Here is a 12,190-nt window from a genome sequence, read left to right as displayed (position 1 = left end):
AGCGGACAAATTACATGGTGAATTAAAAATATGTCAGAAACTAACTGATGAACATATTTATGTGGAGAAAATAAAAAAAATGAAGGTCAAACACGCAACCCAAATTTTTAGCCGCAGTGTTGCTACAGCTGCAGAACATTTATCTGCTAGGGGCGATTTATCTAATGAGTGCCGCCAAGTAATTACATTTACCAAAATGATGGACAATTTATTTGATTCCTTAAATTCAAGCTCATTTAATATGATACATGGAAAAATGTATAAATGTGGTGTTAGAAACAATTCTCCTCATCATGAATTATGGGAAAATGCCAAAAAGGTATTAAAATCAATAAAATTTATTAAAGTTAAAAAAGAAAAGGAAAATAAAATAAGATTAATTGAAACGAGTTCGGTACCTTCAATAAAAAATTTTATACGTACTATTGAGGGCATGCAACAGTTGTGGAAAATATTATCCCAAAATATTTATTTGATACAATGATGACCAGAAACTTTAACCAGGACCCACTGGAAAATTTTTTTGGGAACATTAGAAGTTTTGGGGTGAGGAATACGGCACCCAACACAATTAGCTTTGAAGGTGCCTATAAATCACTTCTTTTAAATAATTATAACTCACCCCATTCACTTAACGCTAACTGTGAAAATGATGACAATGATTGTCTTCAGACATTGAGTTTCTTTTTGGAAGACAAACTTTTAGAAAACACTTCTAATGTTCCCAGTAATGAGGTTCTACCATTTCAGCAAGAAGAAAATGACGAAATTGAGGTGCCTTTTATAAATTTAAATTCTGAGCCTGCTGATGCTGGTCAGGCCAATTATGTATGTGGGTGGGTGCTGGCTAAATGTTTTAAAAAAGTTGCTAAATCATGCAGGCACTGCAAAACTGAACTAACTGGCGACAGTCAATTAAAATCAAATAGTTATATAAGGGCAAAAGAATATACAAAGGAAAACATTGTCTGTTGTATCCCAATATAGTGGCGGAAAAAGTTTTAAAGACATACAAAATATTGTAGTAGAAATTTTGAAAAGAATGTGCCAAAACTAAATTAAAAGAAAAGATAAAAATGTTTTTAGACATATTTGTGGATTATCCTTTCACCTGCGATATCCACAAGATAGAATTAAGAAATGTTTTGAAAACATTACAATAAATATTTTGGTATATAGTTGGTGCCGCTCAATTAATCGAATTTTATCAGGTAAAATCCAATATCGTGATGAGGATGATGAAACTAAACTTTCAGCACAAATTTATTACAATAAACATAAACATAAGTAAATATGATTTTTATTTAATTCCAGGTCGCCTACTAAGTACTTTCTAAATGTTCCTACATAACGTTGTTCTGTTGAGTTGTAGTAATCTGTGTTGTATTTCCATATTTCAATAAATAACTATTTTCTACATTCTGTGGCTATATTTTGTAAGTACGTACGTATGAACAAATTCCCTAGAATATCTATAGACGGTTATTCGTCATCTCGACACACTAAACTCACCACGAATGTGTCGAGTTGGTGAAACTCAAAATTTGTACATTTATCATGTCGTCAACTCGCCACGTCAAGATTTTAATTCGTGTCCAGTTAGTGAAACTTAGATTTTATCACTTTTATGTTTTCGCCAAGTTTGGGAATCAACTTTTCGCGTTTCAAACGTTTGCAAAATGGACGTTCAGTGGCCGATGATGTTTGTGACACAATGTATCCAGTTGGCGAAAACATAAAAGTGATAAAATCTAAGTTTCACTAACTGGACACGAATGAAAATCTTGAGTGGCGAGTTGACGACATGATAAATGTACAAATTTCGAGTTTCACCAACTCGACACTTTAATGGTGAGTTTAGTCTGTCGAGATGACGAATAACCTGTAGACAATACTGATGTATACATGTGTGTGAAATGGGATGTACGCACACATAAACAATTTGTTTCGGCAGACGATACCAGATGGCGCTTCAAAAATCGTTTGAAGGTTGCAGAAAAAAATCGAAGTGGGTTCTCTATTCCCAATCTATTTACTATACTCTATGGTACGCCCTCTTGTACCTATTATGTGTATAAGGGTGATTAAGGCACATTTATCGCATTGGACTAACCTGTAACGGTAAATGTATGTAGATAAATAAACTCTAAAAAGTATTTCCTTCTATACGCTCCTGTGTACTCGCCCCATTTACTGACTAACTACTGGCCCTTCCATTCTGTCTAGGGAATCCCTTAGGATATTTCACGTTTCATTCGTTCATTGAACGATATAATCTGTGGTTTTTGTCTATAGTCAATTTGTGTTTTTTCTGTGGTATCACAAAGTGTGTGTTGTGTTGGTAAATTCTGAATAAATAAAATTTAATGGAAATATAACTGATATTCCGAAAGAAATGACTAATAACACATAGCAACTATGAAGAAGGAACGCACGGGCGACAATTGTCGTCCTTTCAAACTATAAGTATCACAGCATTTTTGGAGTTTATTGAACAGATAATTTTGGTGCAAACTGTGAACGATCAAAAACTTTGGGTCATATTGTGATAATTCTATTTATTTATTTACAGCCCATCAGATTCTGAGCTTGACGGGGATCAGCTTTGAAAGGAGGAGCGTTATTGTAAGAATAATCATAAATAATATCAAGTTTTACAAATTAAATAGGTCGATAAAATAAGTCGATTATATTATACAATTCATACAATTTTACACGAATATATTGTTTTTCAGGGCTTCGTCGAGCTGACTATCGTTCCCCTGAAGGATAACCTACGTTATATTAGGCTGAATGCGAAACAGTGCCGTATTTACCGGGTGTGCCTGAATGACCAATATGAGGCTAACTTCCAATATTTTGACCCATTTTTGGATATTTGCCAGGCTGACCCAAATACGTATGTATTTAAAGGTTTTCTAAAATCCTTGCATGATGATGTTGATGCTACTGACATTATTTCATTAAAGTATACACAATCCAAAGAAACAAAATAACAGCATGTTTCTCTTCATCTCAAAACTCAATCTCTTATATTTTTGCTATTTCTAGGAGATCATTGGAAGTCTTCTCCCAATTCCACTTATCTGCTGCCCAAAAGATAGACCCTGATCACAATTCCGGAGAGCTCCATGTCCAGATTCCAGAAGAAGCTGCCCATTTGGTGGGTGAGGGGAGAGGACTTCGGATTGGTATTGAATTCTCATTGGAGTCTCCTCAAGGTGGAATGCATTTTGTGGTTCCTGATGGAGAAGGGACTTTGGTGGAGGTAATTATGCATTACTGTGTGAAATAAGACCTTGTTTTACTTTTCAAAGACAAATTATGACCAAAGATATAAAAATATATTTTTATGCCCTAATCACAAAATCATTATTCTCTCGCTGTAAAAACAAGTTATAATTTTTTTTGGCACATATGTGATCAGACAAAGATATCTCCAAAATGTTATAAAATAACTAATGGTAATTCAAATGTAATTTCAGAAATCAGCGCATATGTTCACCTACGGACACTCAGCACGCCTCTGGTTCCCTTGTGTGGACAGTTTTGCGGAGCCCTGTACATGGAAATTGGAGTTCACGGTTGATGAAAGTCTTACTGCAGTCTCTTGTGGGGAGCTGGTTGATGTTGTGTATACCCCGGATCATAGAAGAAAGACTTTCCATTACCTGGTTAATACTCCGGCTTGTGCCCCTAATATTGCTTTGGCTATAGGGTAAGTATATTTTTTTAACTGTCTTTTTCTGTCATTTCACTTCTGATCTAAAAGTTCCATGTAATGTAGTTATGTAACAAATTATTTGGAGATAGTGCAATAATAAGTGACTGTTCTACTGATGTTTTAATTAGTAATTTGCAAAAATTTTATGGTAATTCTTCTCTACTGTCTTAAATAGCAACTACATAGGTACAAAGCAGATTTTGTACGGTATGAAGACCCAACAGTATTTTATTCTTCATCCAGCATAATCTAATATTACTTATTCTGCTGTTCCTCTCTTTCAGACCATTTGAAACATACGTAGACCCTTTCATGAATGAAGTAACACACTACTGTTTACCCAACTTGCTGCAAATACTGAAGAATACTGTGCGGTACCTACATGAGGCTTTTGAGTTTTATGAGGAAACACTGTCTACTAGATATCCTTATCCATGTTATAAGCAGGTCTTTGTTGATGAGGTGAGTGAAAAATTTTAAACAAAGTGAATCTCCACAAATATTATAAAGCCGAAAAGTTTCATTGCATGAGTGTTCTAATCTCAAAAACAGCTGGTCCTATATGAAAAAGTATTTCTGTGTTATACGTCCATTTATTGTAGAAGCCTTCCTCTATGGGTGAAACTGCCGATGGAAGCTTGTACAAAAATACGAAATTCTATGATCTATATAATTAACTAGCTGTTGCCCGCAACTTCGTCTGCGTGGGCAAGTTTCATACAAACTTTCATCCCCTATTTTATCCCCTTGGGGGTAGAATTGATCAAAATACTTTCTTAGCGGATGCCTACGTCATAACATCTACCTGCATGCCAAATTTCAGCCCGATCCGTCCAGTGGTTTCAGCTGTGCGTTGATAGATCACTATGTCAGTCAGTCAGTCACCTTTGAGTTTTATATATTTAGATAGTAAAACTTCTTTACAGACAGAAGATGACGCCACAGCATACACAACGATGTCTATAATGAGCACCCATCTTCTCCACTCCATTGCTATCATAGACCAGACATATGCCAGCCGCAAGGCCATGGCCCAAGCCGTAGCCGAACAATTCTTTGGCTGCTTCATAACTATGCAGAATTGGTCAGACCTGTGGCTAGCTAAAGGCATACCAGATTATATGTGTGGGTTGTATTCTAAGAAGTGTTTTGGAAATAATGAGTACCGGTATATTATACATCAGGAGTTGCAAGAGGTATGTACTTAATTTTTATTAAAAAAAAAACTAAGAAATCGGAAATATCGTCATTTCACCTTCACCTTATTTCAAGCAGAATCGTATAAGGTGAAGATTGTGTTTGTTTGAGCGCTCTAATGTCAGAAGCTTATGGACCGATTTGAAAAAATATTTCAGTGTTTGATATGATAGCCCGTTCATGAAGGAAAGCTATAAGCTATTTTTCCGGTTATGCAGAGTAGTCCCCACCGGATGCAGGTATACCTGCTGGCGGAAACCAGCAAGTTTTACACATTTCAATAATTTTTGTTTTACAGGTAGTTGGATATGAAGAACAATATGGTGGCATAGTCCTGGATCCTTGGCAGCCACCCGCTAGTGGGGCAAGAGTTGAACCCAAAGATGTATTTTATTTCCCCGTCCGAAATGTTCATACTATGTCACCACGTTATATTGAGGTAATATTTATTTTCCGACTTTGAGTATTGCTCTATCTATATTTGTGCAATTTAAATTAATTCTTACTATTTCGAGGTAAATAGAAAGTTACTAAAAAATATCCTTAATTTTCAGATAATGCGCAAAAAATCTCACCTAGTACTACGGATGTTAGAACAGCGAATCGGTCAAGAATTACTGCTTCAAGTATTCAACAAGCAACTATCTCTAGCTACGAACGCAGCTAACACAAAGATCGGCAGTGGTCTATGGGGCCATCTGTTACTGTCTACCAACCTCTTTGTGAAGGCTATATTTACGGTGACGGGCAAAGATATGGCGGTGTTCGTAGACCAATGGGTGCGGACTGGTGGTCACGCTAAGTTTCAACTCACCTCCGTGTTCAATCGCAAAAGGTAAGCTAAGGTAATTCATAGTTACTTTGTTTCTACAGAGTTTTAACTTGTCACATATTTTTTTATTGTTTTCCTAAATAATAATAATCGATTTTTATTCAAATAATACAATCCATTATTGTTAGTAAAGACATAATTAATTTACCTGTTTTCCTTGCAGTACAAATCCTACTTATATCCTACTTCCTACTTATATTATAAATGTGAAAGTTTGTGAGAATGTATGGATGTATGTTTGTTATTCAATCACGCAAAAACTACTGGACCGATTTGGTTGAAATTTGGTGTGTAGATAGGTGATACCCTGGATTAACACACAGGCTACTTTTTATCAACACACCACGCGGGCGAAGCCGCTGGCGGAAGCTAGGTCATATTTTCTATTCCTTCATGTTTATTCAGATTATATTAAATTAGCCCGATTTTACCCAAATCAATCAATCGATTAATAAACGTCATCCATCGAAACTAAAATATTGATAAGGTAGACACAATTTACAGTTCGAATTGTATCACCAGTCCACTTAAAAATACAAATTCTTTTCACAGAAACACAGTAGAACTAGAAATCCGTCAAGACTGCGTCCACGAGCGCGGCATCAGAAAGTACGTCGGACCTTTACTGGTCCAACTACAAGAGTTAGACGGCACATTCAAGCATATGCTACAGATTGAGAACACGGTCGTGAAAGCGGACATCACGTGTCATAGCAAGAGTAGAAGGAATAAGAAGAAGAAGATACCTCTGTGTACTGGCGAGGAGGTCGATATGGATCTGTCGGCTATGGAGTGAGTTTTTTTAAATATTTTAATATTATCCATATTCGTTTTACCAACGAGTATGGGGTTGCTCGGGTAATCTTCGGCTTGACGTGGTCAGACAGGCACGCGACACTGATACATAGCTGTCCATTCGGTTTGCATTTGATTAGATTGCAAGTTGACCTCAACACAGATGGGAAGAGGCTAGGTAGATGAAGTGATCCAGATCGTTTGAAAACCTGGTTAATCTTGTGAAAGTCATAGGGACCCCGACTACAGCGTGATACGTTACAGAAAATTATAGTATACAACAGAAACTAGGAGGTCCCATTTCTGTAACACCTTACTCGACTATTTAGCCATAATCTTACCTCGAAAAAACTTTCTCTAATTTTACCCCTTCTTCCACAGCGACTCCCCAGTCCTATGGATCCGCCTCGACCCCGAAATGTCACTCTTGCGCAGCACAGTGATATCCCAGCCTGACTACCAGTGGCAGTACCAGCTGCGTCACGAGCGTGACGTCACCGCCCAGAGTGAGGCCATTGACGCGTTACACAACTACCCGGAGCCAGCTACGAGGAAAGCTCTGACGGATGTTATTGAGAACGAACAGACTTATTATAAGATTAGGTGTAGAGCTGCGCATTGTTTGACTAAGGTATGTTACAGAGTATTTTGAATCTTGTGAAGTTAGTTTTTGTGTGACTTAGTTGACATTTAAAAATAAAAAGTTAATATTACAAAGCTAAAAGAAAAAATACAATTTATTGATTAACCCGATCTTGGAAGATTGTTGCATTCGGTTTAATTAACGAAGTTATTTATTGTTCTAAGCTTTTCGCCCCGTATAGTATATTTATTATAATGAGTACTTACGTATTCCATGAATTCCAGTTCCAGAATGAAGGCATTCTCACCTTTAACCCAAAATTAAAAATAATTTAATACAATGAAATTGTCATGAAACAAATATTTTCTTTATTACAGGTGGCCAACGCAATGATAAGTTCATGGGTAGGTCCGCCGGCCATGTTGACTATATTCCGAAAAATGTTTGGCTCATTTGCGGCGCCACATATCATCAAACAGAATAATTTTGACAACTTGCAACACTACTTCTTGCAGAAAACTATTCCTGTAGCTATGGCTGGTGAGTGACATTTTTAACAATGGTAGTCTCTGATGATTACGTTAAATTTTCATAAGGGTATTCATATGCATACCTGGGAACTGTTATTACTCAACTCTCGTGCATGCAAACTTCACACAGGACCATATTGAGAAAGTTTTCAGTTTTCTCTAACCCAGTTATGTCAGGAGTTCGAAGGATGGTGTCAATTTCTCAACGCTATCGAATTTTAAACATAAGGGGAGGGGACTACCCTATATTACGTACTCCATTATGTACTACCCCCATGTACTTTATGTACTTCCTTTATATACTTCATATAAAAAACTCATTTTCACAGGTCTAAGAAACATTCACGGCATATGTCCGCCTGAGGTGGTGCGGTTCTTACTGGACCTATTCAAGTATAATGACAATTCAAAGAATCATTTCTCTGACAACTACTACAAGGCAGCCTTGGTTGACGCGTTAGCTGCTACAATAACGCCTGTTATATCCGTATTGCAACCGGTAAGTGGATAACTTTTAATAATACTGCTAATTTAGTTAAACTTTAAACCCACTGTAGTGTGGATGCATACACAAAGTTTCGACCTGTATAAAACATAATGTTACTGTAATGTACCATTAATTCCACACTAACTGTTTCACCCGCAACCCGGGGAACTTCTTCCCATACCCAGACGAAAATAACTGCGTTACTTGAAGATAGCGTAGCTTTCTAATAGTGAAAGATTTTTTCAATCCGTTCCGTAGTTTCGGAGTCTTTACCGAACAAAAACAAAATGTTTCTTCTTTATTATATTAGTACCTTAAATTCACTGTATACATTTTTCCTCAGGGTGCCCCAATAACAGCAGATTCCCTCTCAGCGGACACACGCCTAGTACTAGAAGAAATAACCCGCGTATTAAACTTGGAGAAAGTGTTGCCATGCTACAAGAACACGGTGACGGTCAGCTGTTTGCGAGCCATACGCCGCCTGCAGCAGTGCGGACACCTGCCCAGTATACCCACCGTGTTCAGAGCTTATGCACAGTATGGACAGTATATTGGTAAGAGCTTCATTAAATAGGTCAAGAAACTGGCCGTCTATCTACATAGTTCTTTATGACTGACCAAACTCAATTTTGTTAATTGAAAAAAATTGAGTCTGTGATCTTATTGTAACGTTTTTTTTCCATTATCAACAGAATAGATTAAAGAAATCTACATTTACACCGAACTAAACCTTTTGTGCAACTTAATATTTTTCAACTTCTTCGACTTCCCAAAAAGGTGTTACTATTAACTGTTTCTCCATATTGATTAAAGTAATATACTGTGGTCATTCATTTGAACATATAGACAAGTTAATGTAACAGGTATCAAGATTGTTGCAAATATTTCTACAGTTTACCTTATGAAAAACATTTTTCCTCACAGACGTACGACTAGCAGCCTTCGAATGTCTAGTAGACTTCGTCCGAGTAGACGGGAAGCCAGAAGACCTGTCATCATTACTCACCGCAGTAGAAAGTGACGCGGATCCCTGCGTGAGACACGGCCTAGCTCGCCTGTTGATCAACATGCCACCGTTTGAACGAGCCCAGAGACACAGGCTTGATACTGAAGCTGTGGTACATAGGTTTGTATGAAAATGTTGATGAAATATCAATTAACATATAAATATCACTATATTAGGTACTAAAATTATGGCAATAATTCCTCCACCCGGTCTTACACCAGCGGATTTTAACGCGAGTTGGAGGATGTAATCGGTAAATACGATTGTCAATTGTTTTATGTACGTGGAACGCATTTACGTTTCTGTGCGAAAAACCGAACGGAAAATCCGCTAGTATGAGAACGAACTGTCAAAGTTGCCAAATCATTTACTATTAGTTACTGAGATAATAATATGACACATACCCAGAATATGTTTTAACATATATAACTCTCTCACATAACAGGCTCTGGAACAACATAAACTGCCTCCTCTCAAACGATGCAAGACTTCGTTGTGACCTCGTAGACCTCTACTACACGTTATACGGTCTCAAGAGACCGATCTGCGTCCCTCTACCGGAGATACAAGCCATGATGAAGCAGATGCACCATAAGGAGAGAGAGAGGCTGGAGAGGGAGAGAGAAAGGGAGAAGGAGAAGGAAAGAGAACGTGAGAGATTAAAGGAGTTGGAAATTAAGCCAGTTATTAAGCAGGAGGTGGAAGATGTGAGTATAATGAATAATGAACCAATTAACTGTGGATTTGTATACGAGACCAGTGAAACCAAGGCCCGCTTTCACTGGTCACTGATAAAGTGTCAGTTATTTATTTGATAGTTAATGCTATCTGACAGATAAAGGCTGCTTATATTTATTGTCAGATATTTTTATTTGAGACCTGTGAAACCAAAACTTTATCTGTCAGATAAGTTCCTGATAGGCTATAGGAGACTATCAGTGACCAGTGAAACGGCCATCAAAAACTTATAAGACGACCTCTTTTATTCCTCTGAAAGGAATCTTTGTAAAGCTCTAACTAATTATAAAATTATAGGTGAAATACGAGCCAGAAGTGCCAATGGACACCTCCCTACCCATGTCCACACTGGACAGAATAGTGGACATTCCTCTGGACGACATGTTACCCGTGCCACTGTCTAGCATCAAGGAGGAAGATGTCAAGATTGATGTTACTAGTGTGCCTACTGAGTTGCCTGTCAGAGTTTTTAGCGTAAGTATATGTTTTTAGATATTCAAATATAAATATAGCAGTTATAAGGTGAAAGTAAATATGTGTGTGTGTTAGTTACTTCTTTACGTTATATACTGGGTGGGTGATAATGAAATTTGGCAATAATTACATTTATAAGGGTGCGAGAAGAATAACATACAGGATATTTTTTATCCGGTTGCGAAAACTAGTTCCCTTAGAAAGAGAGTGGATCGAACCGCTGGTGGAAGCTAGTGTTATAAAGATACTTTAGCATTTTTACTTTTATCACAAACAAGTCTTGAAAAATGTAGACTATCACTTGTGCTTAATTTCTACCTCATATACGTCATCAGTGTTCATTGACGTAAAATGATAACTTCAAGTATTCTGTTAGTGTTTAAAGTATTTTCCAGAATAAGTATTTCCCAGATGGATGAATAATGAATTCGCGAAAAATACCTAAAATATTTTAGCGTCTTAATTACGGTCTGTCGTAACCCGACCATGTCACATAAATTTATGTATGTATTTGATTTCGTATAGGATGACAACAAACGTGAGTTCATGACGGACAACGCCGTAGCCCTGCCTGGTATACCGGGCACCTCAGGCCCTGTGGGCTTCGAGCCTGGCATGTTCCGGGACAAGGATGATATGGGAGCTCCTAAGGTAAATATAATAATATAAACTGATATAAAGGTGAAAGTTTTTGAGTGTGTGTGTAGCTTATAACTTCACAACCAAACTCGGCACTAATATAGTTTCTACGTTAGTATTACATAAAAGTTTTTTATCCGTGTGCGGGAAGTAGTTCCCTCCGGACACGGATAATACCGCTGGCGGAAACTAGTATGTAAAACATAAATTATCACTACTACTACCTCTATACTTCTTACGAGTTATGATGATTTCCCTAACCTAACTGTTAGTTTTCACATTCTTTTTTGTTTTCAAAAATTGAATTTATTCTATTCCTTCACCAGGCCAAAAAGAAGAAGAAGGAAAAGAAGAAGCACAAACACAAGCACAAGCACAAACATAGCAGCAAAGATAAATCAAAGGAACACAAAGATAAGGACCGATCTCTACCTCCGCGGCCTCCTTCGAGCACGGAACATTTAAAGATAAAGGAAGAAACGAGAGAAACTCTTAGCTCTTTCAGTTCCAGTCAAAGCCCTTCTGAAGATATCTCGTCGATGCCTAGTAATATGAGTTTTTAAATCGTTCAATTATTTATTAGTTTAGTTTGTGCCAAACTTAATGGCGGTTCGGAAAATTGCGTGTCTCGCTATGCAGAAATCATTATTAACTGACTTCTCAAGGAGGTTTCATTCAGCTGTTTTTAGGTGTCAGCTATACCAGTGGCTTTTTTTTAACGACGTCAAAAGTCATCAAATGACGGCCCACAGCGGGAGGGGTCACCCGCAGCCTGTGGGTTAGCAGCCGTGAGGGAGTGTCAGACTCTTACTGACTAAAAGCCGTCGCGTTCCGTCGTAGGCCTTATATGTACCAGGGCCACGGTAAGTCTTTCGAACAATCCCGCAGCCAGTATCGGCTAACTCGGACGATTGCGAGCCGCCATTAAGTTCGGCGAGAAGTAAACTTGACCTCTTCAGTCCAACATTTGGCCAAAGCGGGAAATTTGTATTGCAAATTAAACATTATGCAACTTTAATAAGGTTCATTTTATAAACATAAGATTACGCGAATATCTGGCCAAGAGAAGAGGCCTTGCAACATGACTGTCTGAGAAATGAAGAATACACCAATCGGACTTAAGTTTTGTTGTTACAATAAAACCATCAACCAATGAGAGATCTTCACTTTTAGAGTCGAGAG

The 12,190-nt window shown here is 37.5% G+C and overlaps 1 protein-coding gene across 1 annotated transcript; it reads left to right on the top strand.

Annotated features, from left to right (window-relative positions):
• The first annotated feature begins 2,306 nt into the window (after nucleotides 1–2,306).
• LOC110371523 (transcription initiation factor TFIID subunit 2) lies at nucleotides 2,307–12,114 on the top strand. Its single transcript, XM_064036245.1, has 19 exons — nucleotides 2,307–2,463; nucleotides 2,572–2,625; nucleotides 2,736–2,899; nucleotides 3,052–3,268; nucleotides 3,486–3,718; nucleotides 4,009–4,186; nucleotides 4,651–4,920; nucleotides 5,220–5,360; nucleotides 5,476–5,756; nucleotides 6,306–6,545; nucleotides 6,930–7,179; nucleotides 7,509–7,671; nucleotides 7,991–8,160; nucleotides 8,492–8,705; nucleotides 9,076–9,277; nucleotides 9,603–9,864; nucleotides 10,193–10,369; nucleotides 10,895–11,020; nucleotides 11,335–12,114. The coding sequence occupies exons 1-19, from the start codon at nucleotides 2,419–2,421 to the stop codon at nucleotides 11,569–11,571; spliced, it is 3,624 nt and encodes a 1,207-aa protein (XP_063892315.1). The 5' UTR covers nucleotides 2,307–2,418; the 3' UTR covers nucleotides 11,572–12,114.
• Nucleotides 12,115–12,190: the final 76 nt, after the last annotated feature.

The sequence above is a fragment of the Helicoverpa armigera genome, chromosome 9 (genome assembly GCF_030705265.1).
Source record: "Helicoverpa armigera isolate CAAS_96S chromosome 9, ASM3070526v1, whole genome shotgun sequence".
Lineage (NCBI taxonomy): Eukaryota > Metazoa > Arthropoda > Insecta > Lepidoptera > Noctuidae > Helicoverpa > Helicoverpa armigera.
Note: the sequence above shows the minus strand (reverse complement) of the source record. Positions and strands in the feature narration are given on the sequence as shown.